Source organism: Equus quagga, chromosome 14 (genome assembly GCF_021613505.1).
Source record: "Equus quagga isolate Etosha38 chromosome 14, UCLA_HA_Equagga_1.0, whole genome shotgun sequence".
NCBI lineage: Eukaryota > Metazoa > Chordata > Mammalia > Perissodactyla > Equidae > Equus > Equus quagga.
In genome coordinates this window covers 37,267,394-37,287,445 of record NC_060280.1, presented here as the reverse complement: position 1 = coordinate 37,287,445, position 20,052 = coordinate 37,267,394, and the positions used below count along the sequence as shown (strand labels likewise).

General features: G+C 37.9%; 1 protein-coding gene across 2 annotated transcripts in view; it reads left to right on the top strand.

The window, feature by feature from the left end:
* DLG2 (discs large MAGUK scaffold protein 2) overlaps window positions 1-20,052 on the top strand; it is a 1,814,300-nt gene that overhangs the window by 1,292,467 nt on the left and 501,781 nt on the right. For both annotated transcript variants that reach the window (XM_046685982.1, XM_046685984.1), the window contains exon 10: window positions 16,355-16,524. In XM_046685982.1, the coding sequence (XP_046541938.1) occupies window positions 16,355-16,524 (170 nt within the window). The remainder of the gene's footprint in view (window positions 1-16,354; window positions 16,525-20,052) is intronic.

The window sequence follows — 20,052 nt, the reverse complement described above, 5'->3', positions numbered from 1 at the left end:
ATTTACTGGGTATTCTGCTATGGGTCAGATACTTGGGACTGGGAGTAGAGCAGGAAACAAGAAAAATAGGATCTGTGCTCTCGTGGAGCCTTCAGTCCAGTGTAGCAATAGACATGAATTTAGAGTCAAAATGAGTGCTGTGAAAGGAAAGTCCATAAACTGTGAAAGGCTGTCATAGCACGACCTAATCTAGTCTAGGATAGCCAAGGGAAGTGTTGCAGGGAGGAGATATTTAAGCTGAGACATAAAGGGTAAGTGTTAGCCAAGTGAAAGGGCTGGAGGAGTCATCAGGCAGAGAGAATATGTCCAAAGGCCTGAGGAGGAATAGGGAAGAGGCCACTGGGACTAGAACTGTTGAGAGACGGCAGACAGACACAAGATGAAAATGGAGTGGTGAACAAGAGAAATCAGGCAGAGAGTGCCTTGGATGCCATAGTAAGTCATTTGTTCTTTATCCTTCCAAAAGCAACATGAAACTTTGAATGTATCAGTGAGAAAATGGCTGAACTAAATTGTTATCTGTAAAGATCAGTCTGATAGCTGTGGGAGTCTGGCTTGGCTGACAAGAACACATGCGGGGAGAGCAGCTTAAGAAGCTATTGCAGTAATTCAGGTGATAAATGACGGGAGCTTGGACCACGATGCAGAAAAAAAGACTGAGAGAAGTGGACAGATTTTGAAATAAACTTAAGGAATAAACTTGATAAGGCTTAATGATTAACCAGAGTGGGATGTGAAGGGAAGTTGTATTCCTTCAAATAGAGCATCAGTGCCTTCTCCCAATCCTGGGCTCCATATCAGGTGCTGGGTATACAACATCCTTGGTATCATAGAGTTCACCATCTAGTAGAATTATTAAAGGATGACTTTGAGCTATGGAGGATAACAATTGGCAAAGACTGGCAGAGAGGCAGAGTTGGAAGATAAGTTTCATTTTGGAAAATGTTTAGTTTAAGATGCCTATGCAGAATTCAAGTGGAGATATCAAATAGGCAGTTGAACATACGGATTGGGAACTTAGAGATCTGGCTAAGGACATAATTGTGAATCTTTAAAGCCAAGGGAACCAAGAGATTGCCTTGAAAATGGATAGAATAAAAAAGAAGATCTAGGACTAAGTCTTAAGTTATTCCAAACTTTTTGATGTAGGCTAGACCAGAGATTTTTAAGTTGAGTAATGCATACCCCTAGGAGTGCATGGGTAGATTTTTCAGAGCTTTAATTTGACCTGCCTAAGAAGTAGCCTGCAGCTTCATACTGCTTCTTCTTTCTCATTTTTCCGTTTATAATTGCTCTTCTCTCATTTTACAAATGAAAGGTAAATGTCTTACCCACCCCAAATTCTACCATGACCCTATTTACTGCTTACTATTATTTACTATTTAGCGCTATTTTACTACTTATTTAACAGTACTATTTTACTACTCGATATAAATAACAATCTGAAATATTCTTGCCCAGGATGAGAAAGTCCATGACTCTAATGATTTGGTAATTAATCCTTTCTTTCAGTTATGCGGTTTCCCATTCTTTGCTCTTAATAAAACTGAAAAACAATTGTCATCTGATAGATTATTAAAATAGTTTTAATGCTAGATCACAGAATTTGGAGTGTATAACTTGGATGGAATTCAAAGTTCTCATTCCATCTACTTGTTTATATGAACAAGTTTTCTCAGCAATTATGTTTGTAGAAATGAAAAGGAGGAATTCTGAATCTTGTCTCTTTTTACCCTTAATTCATATCATCAATGGAAGCTTGAGCTGATTATAAAAAGCTCTACTCACTCCATTAAGAAACAAATCCCCATAGGGCTGGCCCAGTGGCGCAGTGGTAAAGTTTGCATGTTCCGATTCGGCAGCCTGGGGTTCGCCGGTTCAGATCCCAGGTGTGGACATGGCACCGCTTGGCAAGCCATGCTGTGGTAGGCATCCCACATATAAAGTAGAGGAAGAGGGGCACAGATGTTAGCTCAGGGCCAGTCTTCCTCAGCAAAAAGAGGAGGATTGGCAGCAGATGTTAGCTCAGGGCTAAACTTCCTCAAAAAAAAAAAAGAAACAAACAAACAAATCCCCAATACAATTATATTTTTATTGTTTTAGATTTATAGATTGAAATTCATAATATATTCAAGTTATTTTCATCAATGTGTACTATTAATAATCATCATGATAATTCAGTCCAGAAGAAATTTTTTAATATTTAGAATCACAGGAAATTTGAAAAAAATCATAAGATTTGTATTTGTACATACATTTCTGTTTCATATAAGTATGTTATGGTGACACATATGAGATGTTCTAACATAAAATATATTAGGATAAAACTAGAAGTGAAATGAAAACATAAGTTCTCGGAGAATAAAGAACTATGTAAAATTTCCAACTGCTCAAGAAGATTTAATCTATATTTTAAATTGGTGATCATGGATTTCAAATCAGTATATATTTACATTCCATTATATACATTGGAAAATCTGATGTAACAGTTAGAAATAAAATTTTACAATTCACAATGGGCAAGAAATTATATCCATTGTTACTATTTAAACTTGTCATGAAAAAATTAGATGTCAACTTAAAGCAGGCAAAACAGAGCATAGTTTGGTTTCGTTTTGTTCTTGCTTTTGTTTTGTAAGTGTGAAGATCAATAGATTGGAGGAGGACTAAAATGAGGATTTAGAAAGGAGTGACCAGAGTGGTAGGAAGGAAAGCAGAAAAGTCACAGAAGCCAGAAGAAGAGTGCTTCAAGGAGGGAGTGAGCAACTGGCCTTAACATTGTTGTGAGATCAACTAAGATGAGAACTAAAGACGTTGCATTAGATTTGGCCAAAACCAGGTTACTGGTGCATTTAGTAGGAGCATTTTCTTTGTTTTTCTTGGCAGGGGCATTGTGAGGGGACTCGGTTAGAACAGGATAAAGAGAGATTGGGAAGGAAGAAATAGAGAGTATGTGTAAACCGCTCTTTTGATAAACTTGGTTTGTGAAGAGGAAAGAGATAGCACAGTAGCCAAAGGGAGATGTCAGCTCAAGGGAAAAGTTTTTAAAAGAGAGGAGGTACCAGAACATATTTGAATGTTCAGAGAATGAGTTAAGTAGAGAGACTGGGTTTGATGATGCAGGATATAAAGTGATTTAATGATCAAGCGAGGTCTCTAAGAAAATGTGAATTGATGGACCTTCGGTATCAGAAGGGACACTTCCTTCATTGTAATAGGAAGAGAGGAGAGCATGGGTTTGCATGTAGTTAGGTATGTAAATCTGGCAAAATAAAATGAGGGACTTCTCATCAGAGGGCTTCTTTTGCTCTCTTGGAAGTCTGAAATAAACTTGTGTGCTGGAAGTGACATAGGAAAGGAAAGGTTTAGAATGTCATTGCAGAACGAAGAATAGCAAGCTGACTGGAGGTTTGGACATCATGAACTTATAGTGACTGCATCATTCATGAATTTTCTCCAGCACTTCAAGGTTCAGCTGCTCTGGAAGAAGCAAAGAAGAAGATGGAGGGTTGGGTTCAGTCAGGATTGAGGTTTTGCCGGACGATTGTAGCAGAAGGACCAGGTGACAACAGCATAGACAAGAGTGTTAAATGACAAGAAAACTAGACCAGGAGCTGTAAGACTAATGTGTAATTTTTTATTTCTGTCTTTTATCTGCCGTGTGAATTTGACTGAGTTACTTAACTTGTCTAATCCTAAGTATTTCCATTTGAAATGTAGCAATATCTGCCCAGCATATTTCTAGGCTTTAAGAACAAAACGAAATATTGTTGGAGTGTTGTGTAAACACTTAACTCTTCACAGAGGTCGCTGCATTTGTTGTCACAGGAGTCCTAGGAAATGTGTGGTTTTACTTTTGGATCTCTTTCTAATCTCCTTTATCTTCTGGAAGCTTCTATCCTCTGCTGACCTGGTGCCTATGGGCTCCTCAAATAAGTTCTTCCATGAAATTGCCCCTTATAGAGACCCCTGCTCTACCCATGTTCTAAAATGAAGCCCTTTTGTCTACATGGACACTTATGCATAGTGAGTGGATGATAGACACCAATTTTTTTTTTTTTTGTATTTCAAAAGAGAAAATTATGAATTCAAATGAAACTCAATTACTGAAAGCAAGAAGATATTTGTGAGCAAAGGTGGTACCTGTCTTGGTTCTCCTAATCCCCCTGGCTACCATTCTCAGGCCTCTGAATTTTACCCCAACAGCTGAGAACAAGTATAAGGGATTGAGCATACCATTTGCAATCACTAGTTCAACCATTAAATTAAGGAGCTCCAGTTCTGGTTTTATGAGATCACAAAATATCACCAGTAATCTCAAAATGCATCATGAGTTTTCATCACAAAATTAATTTAAATTTATTACCTGAAATATTATTTAGCCTAGGAAGAGATGAGGGTTATGGGTATTATGAAAGCATATAAACAATAACAGCTGATTATTGTAGCTCAGAAAAGGTCAGAAAAATATCACTAATCTTCTACCCTCGAAAATTAGTACCTCCAGGCAATTTAGCATTATCTGCTGTATAAAGAATTGCTTACAGTCTTTACCAATACTAATTAATATCAATAGTAATTCCGATAATTATGGGTTTGAATTTAAGAAGGTCTTTGAGCTAGAGCTATCAGAATTCAAATTTGGGCAGCAAGATTGTGTATACTTTATTGTTGACAAACCCAATCCAAACTTGGTAGAACTACTATTCATTCATTCATCCCTCCATTCACTCATTAATTTGTCATTCAGCTATTTATTGAGTGCTTGCTATGGGCTTGGCATTGTCCTAGGCACTAAGCATAAAATGGTCAACAAAACAGACAAGGTTCCTGTTCTAAGGAACTTACATTTTTGTTTGTTGGGCAGAAGATAAACAAATATACAAAATATCACAGGTAATAAGTGCTAAGAGAGAATAAAGCAGAGTGTTGTAGGATGAGTCCCTGGTGGCTACTTTACATTGAGTGATCAAGGTAAGCTTCTCGAAGGAGGTGGCATTTAAAGTAAGATCTTAATGACAAAATAGAGCTTGCCAAGCAAAAATAAGAGAAAAGACTTTCAAAACTGAGGGAACAGTAGGTACAAGTTCCCTAAGGCAGGATTGAGCTAGGCACATACTAGAAATAGAATTAGGAACAGTGTGGCTGGTGCGATGGGGACAAGGTGGGGGAGTGTTAGAAGATGAGTGCTCATAAGATACTGCACACTTCCCAGGAGGGGACATTAAAGCACACCTCTTATATTCACAGGAAAAGAAAAACAGTTCAAAACAAGAGGCAAGACTACAAGCAGTTTGCCACATGGTGTACTTGAATTCTTGCTTATGGTTCAATTCTCATCTTTCTGTGGAAACTAAGTTCCAAGAATTAAAATAACTGTAATAAACAAAAACTTGAAATTAGAACCTAAACTCCAAGGGTTGAAAGATGTACTTAAGCTGGAACTAGTCTTGTATATAAGTGATATAGGCTGCTGTCCCTCTCATGTGATTTGGGTCTTCTTATAAATCTTCTCCTCTCCACCTTCTGTGCCAGGGGCCATCAATATCTTTCTCATTCACCACTGTGTTCTCAGTGCTACATGATACCTGGCACTCTGTAGCAGATGCTCAATAAAAGTTGGTTGAATGTGCATGTGCGTGTGTATTAAACATATTATATCTCTCAATTAACATTTGAGACCTTATCATTGATGATTGTTTTTGTTTAGGCCTTGCCCTCTCACTGGAGTTCTTTCTTTTTTTTTTTTTTAATGCAAATATACTTGTAAATAATAGCCTGTTTCTTAGGATGATTAAATTTGAGTGGATTATATTTATAGCAGGAGAAATAAGATGACATGAGAAGATACAGCATTCTCATGGGACAACCTTGCTAGGAAGGATGAGGGAAAGGCGTGGTTATTGGCAGCAAAGATGGCATTGACAATCATTTAAACAAAATGTCTCTTCCTTTGCCTCACTTCCCGTATCCAACCCATCAGCATATCTAGATCTTATTTAGCCCTCTCCTCTCTCCCTTCCTCTCTATCCTGATTGCCACTGCCACTGGTCTAATCCAAACTGCCATATCTTTTATCAGGATTATATAATAGTCTCTAATGACAATCCTTGCCTTCTTTTACCTAACTCCATTCCCAAAATCTGTTCAAGTCTCCACATCTCCACAGTGTTCTTAGTGAGCTCTTTCTAAAACATTATTCCAGCTTTAAGTACTACAGTGGCTTTCTGTTGCCTTTAAGTTCAAGTCCAATGTTTTAGAAGGGCCTTCAAGACTTGATCTCTGCTCCTCACCTCACTAGCCACTAAGCTATCCCTGGAACATATCTTCCTCTCTTTATTCACCTGGCTAACTTCTATTTGGCCTTCAGATCTCAGCTACCTCAATTGCTCCAAGAAGTTTCCCTTGGCCTCCCTCATCCAGATAAGGTTCTCCCATCATATGCTCCTGCAATGTCCTATATTTCTCTTGCCATAGCACTTATCATACTGAATTTTAGTAGTTTGTTTTTCTATCCCCCCTCTTAAACTGTAAATCTTCTTCAGAATGAGCAGTAGTCTTGAAAAGTGGGTAAGGTACTCACACAAATGTGGAGTCTGGAGTGGCTCTTCCAGGTAGAGGGAGAGGCCTGGATCATGAACTCGCATGCTGTTTGAAGAAACTATAGTGATATAGCAAGAGACAGAGCTGAGGAGGTCACTAGCAACCAGATTGTAAAAGACTTATGTATTATGTGAAGGTCTTTGAGCTTTATCAAAAAAAGGCAAGTCAGCCCAATCAACGTTCACAGAGCCCTGTGAGCAGTGCTACCACTGGACCATAGGAAGCCTTTATGTCAATTAGAAAAAGACACCTGCTTCAGGAAACACAGGTCAGCATGAGGGCACTTGGCTTGGAGAAAGATCTTGCCCTGAATTTCCTTCAGTACTCACTAGCATCCTCTCAGTCATACGGTGCCCTGCCTCTGGATTCCGCAGAGCCTCTGAGGGGTCACAGACAAGGGTCTTGCAACAGGCTGTTCTCTGATTCCCTTCCCTCCCCACCACAAAAATCACAGAAACTCTGCCTTTGGTGTGTAGAAACAATTATAAAAGTATATTATGTGGCTTCTGAATAAGATTTCATTTGAAGAAAAAGTTTCTTAGCTTAGATTTTGAAAATGTTGGAAAACCTGCTGTAGAAAATGGAGAGCAATTGAATACTATTAAATAGGGAAATAAAGCAATCACGTGTACATTTCAGTAACACCATTCTGGCAATAAATTGGAAAATGAATTAAAAGGGGCAAAGCTAGAGAGAGGCAAGAAGACTAGTTACAAATTTTTTTCTAGACCTAAGTGATTGACAATAAGGGTCAGATCTTGGGTAGGATAAGTGGGATAAAGGAAAAGTCTAAATCTAAAATATTATGTGATGGATTGGATGTGTGGCTGAGAGTGAAGGAGAAATCCCCATTTTTGTTGGTGGAATGATTTACCTTGATAGAGAATAAAAAGTGAACTACAGAGTTGGCCATGGAGAGGAGACAAGGATAATTTGGCACTCTGCTCCATTTGAAGTGAACTCTACACTTTCAAGTAGAGATAGGTGTCAGGCTGAATTGAACTCGAACTTAAATTTATAGAACACCAGAGCTAGAAGAGAATTTTAATAGCATAGAACTCAAACACAGAGACGAGAAAAAAAAAAATGACTTAAGTGGAAACTGGTAGAACCAGGATTAGAATTCACATCTGATTTTTAACTCAGTATTCTTCCAACATACCACACTCAACTTTTCACTGAAATGTTCATCAATATCATAAAGTCAAATCAAATTAGAGTGAGAAAATGTATAATTATGAATTTCATGTATGCTGATCCATATCAATTTCTGGGATTAGAGTAGATCTGAGCAGGAGAAAATAGGAAATCAAATCCAACACTTTTAAATGTATTTCTTAATCTGTAGTACTCACTTTTAGGGTCTTCAGGAGTGCTAAATCAATCTATAGCTTTTTTATTAGAATCTACCATGTATTTACACTTCAGGCATTATGGTCAATGAGGACTTGAGTGATTAGGAAACATTTCATGAGGCTATGGAGTGTGAGCTTGTCCTTGAATGAAGCTGGTTTTGGTGGGGCATTTGGGAAAGCACCATAAAATAAAATGCAGAGGCAGGAACCAGCTTGTTATGTTCTCAGAACAGTGAGGATGTGGGTTGGCTGGAGGAGGAGTTTGAAAGGTATAAAAAGAAGCCAGATTTAGAGGACTTTCAGTGATGCTCATTCATCTTTAAGTGACAATTGGGTAACAGACACTAGGAATACAAAGATAAATTAAAACAGCTTTGACTTTATGTAAGTGAAGTAACTCGATGAATTTCAAGGGGAGAGGAAATGATGATAGGGTTGCTTTAGGAAGTTGAAGCTGAGATGGGCTTGTGTGTCAGGATGACGTGGAGAGGGATTAGTTAACTAGCATCAGGAAAACCAGCTAGAAAACTACTGCAGTAATCCAGATGGGAAGTATCAAGACCTTGTTTCATGAAAGTTGACATGCAGCCTGTCTGTGGACAGAGTATTGGACTGAGTGGGCTAAGTAATCTCCAGTGCTATGATCCCTTCCCTTTGAAATCTCCATTCAATGCCTCTTTTCCATGTTGGATTCACTAAGTTACCTGGCTCGAGATTTGCTACTGGTCTCTCTGCTTTTCTGGGAAAGTGCCGAAAGACCAATCATTGACACTGAAATAGCAATTTCTTCCCCCATTGTGAAAAGCTGTGATCTTTCCCAGATGACAGCTGCAGAGAATCCTGCAAACGTTTTATATAAGGGAAATGAAGTGGCAAATGGAGATGGGAAAACAGTATATTCACTGTAGGAGATGGCTTCTATGGATCATAAACCCGAGTTACTCTCACCCAGAATTAGAGACGAGAGCAGAAGCTCTATTTTTAAAATGTAGGATGAAGTGGCTGTCAGTTGGTCTTTGCTGAAGGAAAAGAGTCAGGAAAAGAGTCAGATACAAAACAAGTGCCAGAAAATGGCTCACATATGCACAGTCTCACATGGTGTGGCAGCTGCGCTCTCCTGGTCCAGATTCCCTTAGAGACTTCATTCTAAATAATAAAAAGCTGCACCATTGAGGGGATTAGGTCCAGAGTCAGAGCTCAGGACTTTTATCACAGTCAGTTAGGTCTACATAAAATTGAGTACCCCTGTTCATTTTAGAATGCACCACACATGAGCCAAGTAGAATGACACTTCAAAACCTAGAGCAGTGGTTTTCAGAGTATGGTCCCAGACTAGTATCACCAGTATCACCTAGGAACTTCTTAGAAATGTGAATCCTCTCCTGCTCCAGACCTACTGAATCACAAACTCTCTGGGGGTGGAGCCCAGCAATCTGTGGATTAATAAGCCCTCCAAGTAAGTCTAATGCACTCTAAAGCTTGAGAACCATCTAGATTTTGTGATTTGGCTTGGCTTTACTGCTTTCCAGTATAATTCTTGACCCAACTGATGGTCAGCAGTTGGGGACATTAAACAAGTCCCCACATTATTTTTAGCAAACCAGGGAGTTGTGGATGGTGCAGTGCATGAGCTTTGAGATTACCTAGACACCACTTATGGTGATTCTAGACTTCTTTGAGCTTCAGTTTCTGTTGTAAAATGAAGGAAGCATTATCTACCTTTCAATGTTTCTGCTTAAAGGATACATATGTAGTACATAATGCAAATACTTCCCACTATGTGCCAAGCATTATGCCGTTTGTATAAACCAAAGACCACAGTTCAGTATAAGCACGGTTCAGTGCTTTTATAAATACCGTATTTTTATAAATCCAGTAAACCTAGTTAAATTTAAATAGCAGAAAAACACAAGTAATTTTTTGATATAAGTATATCCCAAACATGGTATAAAACATATTTACATTAAAAAAAGTATTTGTTTATCTGAATAATAATTATTATTGTTTTTATCTTAAAGTCAAATTTAACTGGATGTCCTATGCTTTTATTTGCTAAATCTGGTAACCGTATTAATATTTGGCACTGGCTACCTAATGAGGGACACTGGACCAGCCAGTTGAGTCAAGGATGACTTCCCAGAAGACAAGATAAACTTGAATTAAGTATGAAAAGGAAAATAGGAACGAGCTAAGGGAAACACATGTAAAGTGCTGGTCACAATATCTGTATATATTAGTTAGAAATTTTGGTTGGCAGGTAACAAAGATCCACCTGAGCTTACTTAATCAAAAGGAGAATGAATTAGAAGGACACTGGGAGTATCTTTTCAGAGTCAAGGATTGATTGGAAAGCCATGTCCTGGAAGTACAACCTTGGACTGAAGCACTATAGCGAGTCCAAGAGGATCCCTCCCTCTTTCTGAAGCCTTTGCTTCTTTTCATATTTCTGCTTTATTCACCATCTTCTTGCAAATAAGCCTTTGCCATTTTGCAGTCAACATGGAAGAAAATGACTTCCCATATTAAGCTGTTAAGCTTCTATTTCTTCTGTTCAGACAGAATCTCTGAATCTCATGGTTTCAATTTCAGATTTCCAAAAACAGGGACTGGGCAAATTTGACAAGTGATCCATGATAAGCTGTATGAACTTGTCATTCCTCTTCCAACCATATGGATGTCTGTTGGGGAAAAAGGCCCAGTAGATATTTCTACGTCAGTACGTATCTGATGCTTCCAAAACACTAAACCTTTTCCCTTTCTGGAAAACTGTTAAATTATGCTGATTTTAATTTTTATTCTTAATTTTAATAGACTATTAACACATAATGAAATCAATGTAAGAAATGGATTTTAAAGAGAGGTTTCAACAAGGAGAAACCTGGGCTGGTGGTGGACTTTAAAGATCCCCAGTGAACTTACATGTGCTTCATGAGAGGGCATGGGAGGAGAGCATACAGATAGAATTAATTAGATTTAGAAAAGGTCATAATGATTTGAAGCCATTTGGGTCAGCCTCTATTTGTGTGTAGGAGTATGTGTCGTTTTTTCCTTTTCTCTGTTTGCTAGCATAAAGCACCTGTCTTTTCTTAAAGTTCTGAGTATCTATTATTTGTTCTTAACCTGCCTTTAGTGATTCTAGGAATAAAAAAAATAAGACATTTTTGCTATCTTAACCTTGAGAGCTTTTCCGGTTTCCTTCTGGTTCACATAAAATCTATGGAGTTATTCTTTTTAAACAGATTCTGATTTTTTTAAGTAATAGATTGTTGTCTTTAAGTGCCTGCTGCGTAATTCCCCACCTGGTGTTTTCCATTTGATAACGTATTGTTGCACTTCATTCAGCACATTCAACATTGTTCAGGTTTCTCCGGGATGTGGCCCTTTCATCTGTAGTTAATTTATCTATTTGACCAAAGAGAGTAGTAGTCCTGAGTAGAGACAATAAAGGATAAGTCAATCAGGAGACACCCCTTAATAACCAAAAGCTACCGCAAAGTTAAGTTGCAGTCCCTGTGACCTAAAACCTCCTTTTGAATCAAGCCTTGAGAGGGTCTGAGTGTGGCTGGGTGTGGTTAGATGTGTGGAGCAGAGCAAGGACAGAGCAGACATGAGAGTTGGTGGGAATTCTACCAACTGTGCTGATCTTTAGAAGCTTTCGCCAAGGCTGCTGTAAAGCTAAAGTTTGCATCAGAACCGCTGACTGATTTTCTTGGTAACAGGGGAGGAGGAAGACGAAAGCAGACCTAAGTTACACTTCATAGAACAAGACTTACTAAAAGCCTTACTTTTACATTTCTTTCCCCAAATCCCATACATCGCGTCTCTTCCTCCCTTCTTCACATAAAATTTCAAAACTCATTTCAATATCTTGCTTGTAGCTCTGTCTTCCTTTCTCTCCCTTTAGTATGTTTTTTCTTCCACTACAGTCTCTTCACATCCTTTCTTATGCAAGTGATTCTTGTCTCTTTTTCATAGCTATGATACCTTATAATTTGTTACAATTTGCTAGGTATTTCACATGCATTATCTCGCTTAATCCATACAGCAATCTGATTCTCCCTATTCTTAGATAAAGAAACTGAGGCTTCAAGATGTCGAGTGACTTGCCCAAAGTCTCACAGCTTCTGAGTTCTAAAGCTGGGACAAGATCTCAGTTGTATCTAGGTGTGGCCAAGGCTGCCAGGCCCATGTTCTTAGCTTCTCTCCTGTGATATTTGCCAATTATAGAACTTTTGAAAGAAACACAAAAGTAGAAATATGCTTTTTAAAATACCCATAATCTCCACATCCACCTAGAACGAGAGCTGAAACTTTATCTTTCCTTCCAGTATTTTTTAATGTATAATGAACAGGAATTTCAAAATTTTAACACAAGCATTTGGTGATTATTTTTGATGAATTAATATCCTTAAAAAATATATAAAACCACAAATCATTTTATAGCAAAATATACTTTAATACCTTTGACAGAGAGTAGCTATTACATGTTATTTTAAATTATATCTTCAAAATGGAACAAATAATTTGTTAGGTATTATTTGACTTTTCAGTGATACTATATACTGTTCCAGAATACTTCCTTGTTTAGTGCAAAATTTAGATGTGATTCTGTGGACATGTTAATGATGAAATGTCCTTTTTGTTTCTAAGATATTTTCTGCAAGGAAATGTACCAGAATGTCCAAAAGAAATGAGACTAGGAGAGGATTAACCTTTTAATTTTGTGGGAAATTCTGGTCCACAACGAATACTGTAGACTAATATCTGAAACAGCAAGCACTGAAAGAGTGAAACCACCAAAGTAATTACATGGGTAGAGTCGGGAGGAAATGTGCATGTACATGACTTTCTAATACCCTGCTTCAGAAATATGATAGAGGCTGCACTTTTTACTGGGACAAAGTATTGTTTGAGTTTGAAGCTGGTGATATAGTTATGTGTTTCAAAATGAACGTAAGTGGTGGCTTTACTCACAAAGGTTATCTGCTTGTAGAGAAAGCAAATTAATTTAAAACAGCTATGACCCTCTGGCCAAATGCTATCTCAAATGATTGGGAGGCAGAGAAGTTGAGTGCCCTAGTTTGGCTTGATATTCTTTTCTTTCTATTTTAAGAATTTGAATATAAACTCCTCCCCTCACACTCCCTTTTTTTTTTTTTTTAATCTTAAATGATCAACTCTTGGTAACTTTGTATTAGCGTAGGCTTCAGAAAAAGAGAAAATCAGGTTGGAATGATGTCTCTGCCCACACCAACACTGTGACTTGTCAGTAAAATTCCATTGCCTGTGAAACGAGAATCAATGCTCCATAAATAGTTTGACTTAAGTACGAGCGAGTAAGTGAAGTGACTAGAATGATGTGGCACCTAATAGGTCCTCTAAAAATTTCAATTTCCATCCTGTTCACCTTTCAACAAATCCTTGAGCATAACATCTTTGACTCACCTATCAATAGCTGCATCTCTCAGATGTATGGTATGTTACAATTTACACAAACATCCGTATTCGTTATCTGTCTGGTTACTCCTTTCACTAACCCTAGACATGCTTTTACTCTCTTTTCATAGGAAATTAAAGTTCAAAGGGATGAAGTGATCTGACCATGGTCACACAGCTGATACACAGCTGGGACTCAAATCCAGGCCTCCTAACTACTAGTCCAGTGCCCTTCTCAGTGCACTGAAGCTGCCTACTTCATCCACATGTTCAGACAAAAACATCTGATTTAGACTGTAATTTCCTCACCCCAGCAATCGACAATTAAGGATTCCACTGTATACAAAAGGAAAAAATTTAGTAGAGTTTGAATAGATATAGCATCCAGAATTTTTTTAATGTCAGCCACTCCCTTCTATGGAAAGCAATGTTTTAAGATATGATTAGTATTCTGAGCATTGGGTGATGGTAAACATTATGTTTTTGCATTATCATGAGATGACAAAATTACCCACTCTCAAAGGACCAGCTGCTGCAGGGTGGCTGGCACCCTTGATGCCTACATTCTCAAAACTATCTTAATTGGTAGTTTTGCGTGATTTTTTTTTAGTCAGTCAGAGGAAATGCATGTGTAAACCTATTAAAGCCATAGCATCTGTTATAATGAAATGACATCACTGAATCTTACTAAGTGAAATGTTCCATCTCAGGATTTTGAAGCTATTCAGGGTTCTCATGAGACAAGAGTTCCTATAACTCAGCTCCTCAAACAAGTATAGAAAAGTTATGGACAAAAATGACAGGAAAATTCTTCCCATACTTTTTGTTTAATATTTCCACTACCATATTATAATTTTGAATAGATGTGCAGAACGTACATGAAAGTGCTCATCACATTAGATGTGTGGTCCTAAGAGGAAAGACCCCACATTTTGATATAGGAAGACCAGAAATGGTATCCAATCTCTACCCAAATTGCTGACAGTTTTAGACACAGAATTGAACCACTTGCAACAATTCCCCTTTCTGTAATGTGGATAAAAAGTCTTATTCCACAAGATTATGGGAAGGACCCAATAGTAAGAATATTATAAATCAACAAATTTTGCACTGCTACCAATGACAACAATTTATTAGGGGCTTATTGCATACCAGGCTCTGTGCTAAGGATTTACATGTATATTTTCTCACTTAACCTTCCCCCAAAGTCTTTATAGTAGGTATTACTATTATATGTATTTTACAGTTGAGAATATGGAGGCTGAGAGGTTAAGAAAATTATCAGTGTTTATAAATTTAGGAAACAAAGGACCCAATAATTAAACTTAGGCTTATTCTTTCATTCATTTAATAAATATTTGCTAAGGAATAGATCTCCTGAACAAAGTCAGGCACTGTTTGGAAGAAGGAAATGGAGAATAGAAGGTGAGTAAGCAACCAGTCATTTTCACTTTATCCTGGCCACTGTGTGGAGAATAGATTGAAAGTTGACAAGAGAGGACAGAGAGAGTAGGTAGGAGACTGTGGAAGTAATCCAGGTGAGAGATGGTGCTGACTTCAACTAGGGTGGTAGCAATGGAGATGAAGAAACCTGGATGGATTGCAGATGTACTTTGTACATAGAGCTGATTGTGTGGTGGTGGAGGGAGAGAGGAGTTAAGCAAGGGTAGCTCCTTATTTTTCTCTCTGAGCAACATGGTGACGTGAGATTGGGAACACTAGAATGGATGTGCAGAGTGAGGGAAAGACATCTTTCTAGTCTCGAGCCACATACTCTTAACCATTATTAATAGTATCTCTATCATCATGAACATAAAAGAGGTTTGAATTCCATGGCCACATAACTATAAACTACCTGGGAAGCTTTATGGAAAAGTCACATTATTCCTTCCCATAAGACAAATGGCAAAAAGGAAAGTTTAATGTAGAACTTGTCATAATTCCTGGTTTTCAAAATAAGTACCTAGGGCAAGAATGGTCTGAGATTTTCTTTGAACTTTGTGAAATCTGAACTTCAAAACATATAATATGGGGCTGGCTCTGTGGCCGAGTGGTTAAGTTCATGCGCTCCACTGCGGTGGCCCTGGGTTCGGATCCTGGGCAGTGGACATGGCACCGCTCGTCAGGCCACGTTGAGCTGGCGTCCCACATCCCACAACTAGAAGGATCTGCAACTAAGATATACAACTATGTACAAGGCGGGGGCGGGGGGGGGGAATAAAACAGGAAAAAATAAAAATACAAAAAGATTGGCAACAGTTGTTAACCCAGGTGCCAATCCTTAGAAAAAAAAACAAGGAAGATTGGCAACAGTTGTTAGCCCAGGTACCAATCTTAGGAAAAAAAAACCTATAATACTCTGAGACAAATTTGAGGAAAAACAAACACTGGAAGATAATTTGCTAGAAAGGTAACAGGTTTATTTTCGATGATCGAGTCATATTATTGTTTTTCTTTCTATATTGTTATATTTTTTAGATTTTCTAAAATAGTTACATATTACTTTTATAACTAGTAAATTAAGGATTCAAGAAAAATTAAGCTATAAAGTTACATTTGCTGTGTCTGCATAGACCATGGTAGTAAGTTCTGAGAACCACTCAAATTGTAACCCTCAGGCAAACCGATTAAAACCAATCAAAATATTGATGTAACTGACAGAGACCTTAAAATTTGTCTCCTTGTAACTACACCGTATCTAATGCAGTCCCAGTTAGAGTGAACTGGAATACAGGATGGGACCAGACCAGTAGGGTGGTCAATTTGGGAAGGCTGGGAAGGCTGAAGAGTTTAAGGTTTTCTTGATTTGCTTCATTTGAAGTGTTCCTTCCAAATGTCACCATTTTTAAATTGCTTATCCTCTTTGCTTCTCCATATCTTAAGGTCAGATCATTATAATAATATTCTTTAAGAAACCCTCCCAGCCACTCCTGACCTTTACCTCTTTTCCTGTCTTTCAGGGTCAACGATTGTATCTTGCGGGTGAACGAGGTCGACGTGTCAGAGGTTTCCCACAGTAAAGCAGTGGAGGCCCTCAAAGAAGCGGGGTCTATCGTTCGGCTGTACGTCCGCAGAAGACGACCCATTTTGGAGACTGTTGTGGAAATCAAACTGTTCAAAGGGCCTAAAGGTAATACAAACACAAATGGCTCACAATCAGACACCAATGAAAAATCGTTTGGCGGCAATTTATGCTGTAACCACCAATGATATACTCTCTTCTTTTATCTTCTGACTTTCAGTGCTTACCAAGAGATTTGAAATCCTACAACAGTGGTTTTTACAGAAGGTCAAGGAAATCAATACTCAAAATATGAACTCAGATAAGGAAAGGATAGATTTATGTAGGAATATCCTTATAAACAATAATAACCACCCTTTATATTTTTCTATAAATTTTTAATCTTACTGAATCATCATGATGTGCCTGGCATATTAATACTTTCTAATTTTTCAGATATAAATAGTAATCCCTCTCATTTGGTAAAATAGTAATATGAAGAATAATAATTAGTCTGTCCTAAAATAACAAGGGTCATATTTTTTATAACACTATTGTGATTTGTTTTGATTTTGTAATACTCTTATGTGTTGTGCCCAATAAGTACTACATAACATCTTATACTTGCAATAGTCAAAATAAGTTAAAATTTATTTTCTTGAAATGTTCACAAATCTCTTGAGGTAACTACAGTTACCCCGGGGAGTCACATAAACAGTGAGATGACTCATTATACTAATTTTTAAGAATAATCCTTTGAGCTCTGCTCTTCAGAATGGTGACCTTTAATGTTAGCTTAACAGTATTTCAATTTTTTTAGAAAAATCTAATAGTTGCCTTAACAGTATATTAAATATTATAGAAGATGATGACTGGATAGTTACTGTATTCTTTTAGTAAATCATTTCTCTTTCCCTCAAAATCTATTTAATCTCTACTGTTATATGGGATCAAACAAAATAAGCACCTCTCTGGAAGGCACTAGTAGGTAGTATTTAAAATCTCAGACCCAAGAGTCAGACAGGACTGAGTTTAAAAACCTGGTTCAGCCACTTACTAACAGGGTGACATTGACTGGACCAATCTTCTCTTATTAAATGGGCACCATAGTAGTAGCATCTATCCTTTAGGGTTTATGAGAATTAAACATTTAACTACAATCTGGCACACGGTGAGCAGTAGAGCTTGCTGGTTAAGAATGCAGCCTCCAGAACACAAGTACCTCGGTTGGAACTCTAGCTCTGCAGCTCACTGGCCGTTTGAACTTGGGCAAATTGCCTAACCTCTCTGAGCCTTAATTTTCTCATCTACAAAATGCAGCTAATAATAGTACTTGCCCCTAGAAATTGTTAGGATTAAATGAGTCAATTCACATAAAGTGTTTAGAATAGTGGCTGACACAAATTGACTGTCCAACAAATATTAGCTATATCTACACATCATTTGTAGTATTTTTTGTTACATATGGTTTCAGTCTTTGCTACAATTGTTTGGAAATGTAATGAAAATTTGCTTGAAGATCCCTCCTGGGCTAAATTCAAAGCAGTAAAATCACAGAATTTAATCTGGAAAAAAAAAAGAAAAGAAGTAAAGCATTTCCATACCACATTGTCTGTAGAAAAGACTTTCTACCCTACATGTTTACTAAAATCGTATTTGCAGGGTGTTTTAAAGCTAAACAAAATGAGCATCACACTTTCTATTAAAAAGATATACTATATATAAATAACACGTAGATACTTCTACAATTCAATCAACAGCAATTATTCAACACAGCCCTAAGGCGAATACTGGTTTTAAGTGCCCAGCAAAGTAGTACCACCCATTAGCAGGCCTCCTGCGAGCTGAGTCACTCCATGGCCTCCAGTTGCTCAGCACAGCACTTAAAGGTTCTAGGGGATCGATAACCAGAACTCCTTGATTTTATCCGGAACATATTTTTTGGATCTTTATCTTTGGTATTAGGGCTCCCTCTGGCTGGTTTACTTCTATGTTGTTTTCTCCTTTGAGCTGGGAGTGGGGCAGGAACTGCCCTGGGACGTAGAGAGAGAGGGAAGTGGACACAGGTGAGCATTAATCCACCAGGAACACCCAGGCAATAACCCAATGAAAGGACACAGCATATGGGTGATGGGCATGGTCTGCTGAGACAAGGAGAACCAGGAAATGGTTAGAACTAACTTTACATCCCTGAAAGCAGGCTCCTGCCAAATCCCTGTAGAGGGGTGTGGGCCTGTGGGTCCTCTTGGGATTATGTTGTCAGTCATATTTTTTGTACTGTCACCATACAAAGGTCACTGATGGGGATTTGTTTCTCTATATAAAGCTTATTGATTTATAAGGAAAGAAACTGTTTTAGTCACTGTTTAAATTGCCAATGCCTCCCATTGCCTTGAACACAGGAAGTGCTGAATCAGAGTAAATTGAATAATTAAATTGGATTCTACACTACACCTGATGATACCTTGCCATCTTAACTTCACTTGGCACCTTATAGTTCTTGATTTTTGAACGGTGATATATTAAAAAGAAATTTCTACCAACGTTTAACTCATTCCATGAAAATTCTTATGCACTGGGGATGATGATGATGAATCAGATGTGATTCTGAAGGGAGAATCAGGTAGTTCTAATGGGAGATGGAGACATAAATTCAACTAACTTTAATGCAAGGCAGAAAGAAATCAGCTCTGTGATGGAACTTGAGCCATGATTCCAATCGGGCAAAAAGGAGATATAATTCATCTTAACCAAAAGAACCAAAAGGCTCCAGAGAATTTAAAATTAACATGTGCCCACAGGTCCTTATCTGCCCTTCATTGAGCATATGGGTGCCCTCTATACTTGCATCAACACTCTAGCCAGCTGTGCTAACTAGCCTCGATTATGTATGTATAATGCAGAGAATTGGATGTGTCCGTTAATTTAGTCTTTCAATGATTCAACAAGTATTTGTTGTTTGTTATGTGCTTGGCATAGAGCTAGGCAATGAGGCTTCACAAAGAAAATAGAGTTCTTGCTCAAGGAGATTATAGTCTGATGTAGAAAACACCAAAGTATAAGTTGGGAAAAATGTTATACATGAACATGAAAGGTTGTAAGGAGGTACCAATTAAATAATGGGTCAAAGGAGACTTCTCTGAGGAAATTCCACTTAAGGTAAACTTGATAAATAAAAATGGAAGTTAGCCAGATAAAGAGTGGAGAAGAGCACCCAGACAAAGTAAAAGCATGTGTGTATGAGGGCCCTAACATAAGAAAAAATTTTGATACCTTCTAGGAAGGTAGTTGTGGCTGGAGTTTAATGATAGAATAATGAATGACGTGAAATGATATTGTCAAGGTAAGCAGGGTCCAGATCTTGAACAGCTTTGTTGACCATATTTAAATATTTGTTATTTTATTTCAAGTGCAATGGAAAGTTATTACAAAATTTTCAGTATGGGAGCAACACGATCAAAGCTGTTGTTTCAGAAGATCATTTGGCTACTGTGAGGAAAAGGCATTGAAGGGGGCAAGAGTGAGAGCCGAGACCAGTTAGGGGTCACTTGGAGAACGTAGAGAAAGGTGGATGGATTCAAGCAATATGTTGGAGATATAACTGATGCCACTTACTGCTAATCTAGTTGTGGGATATGTCCAAGGATGAGGCTCCAT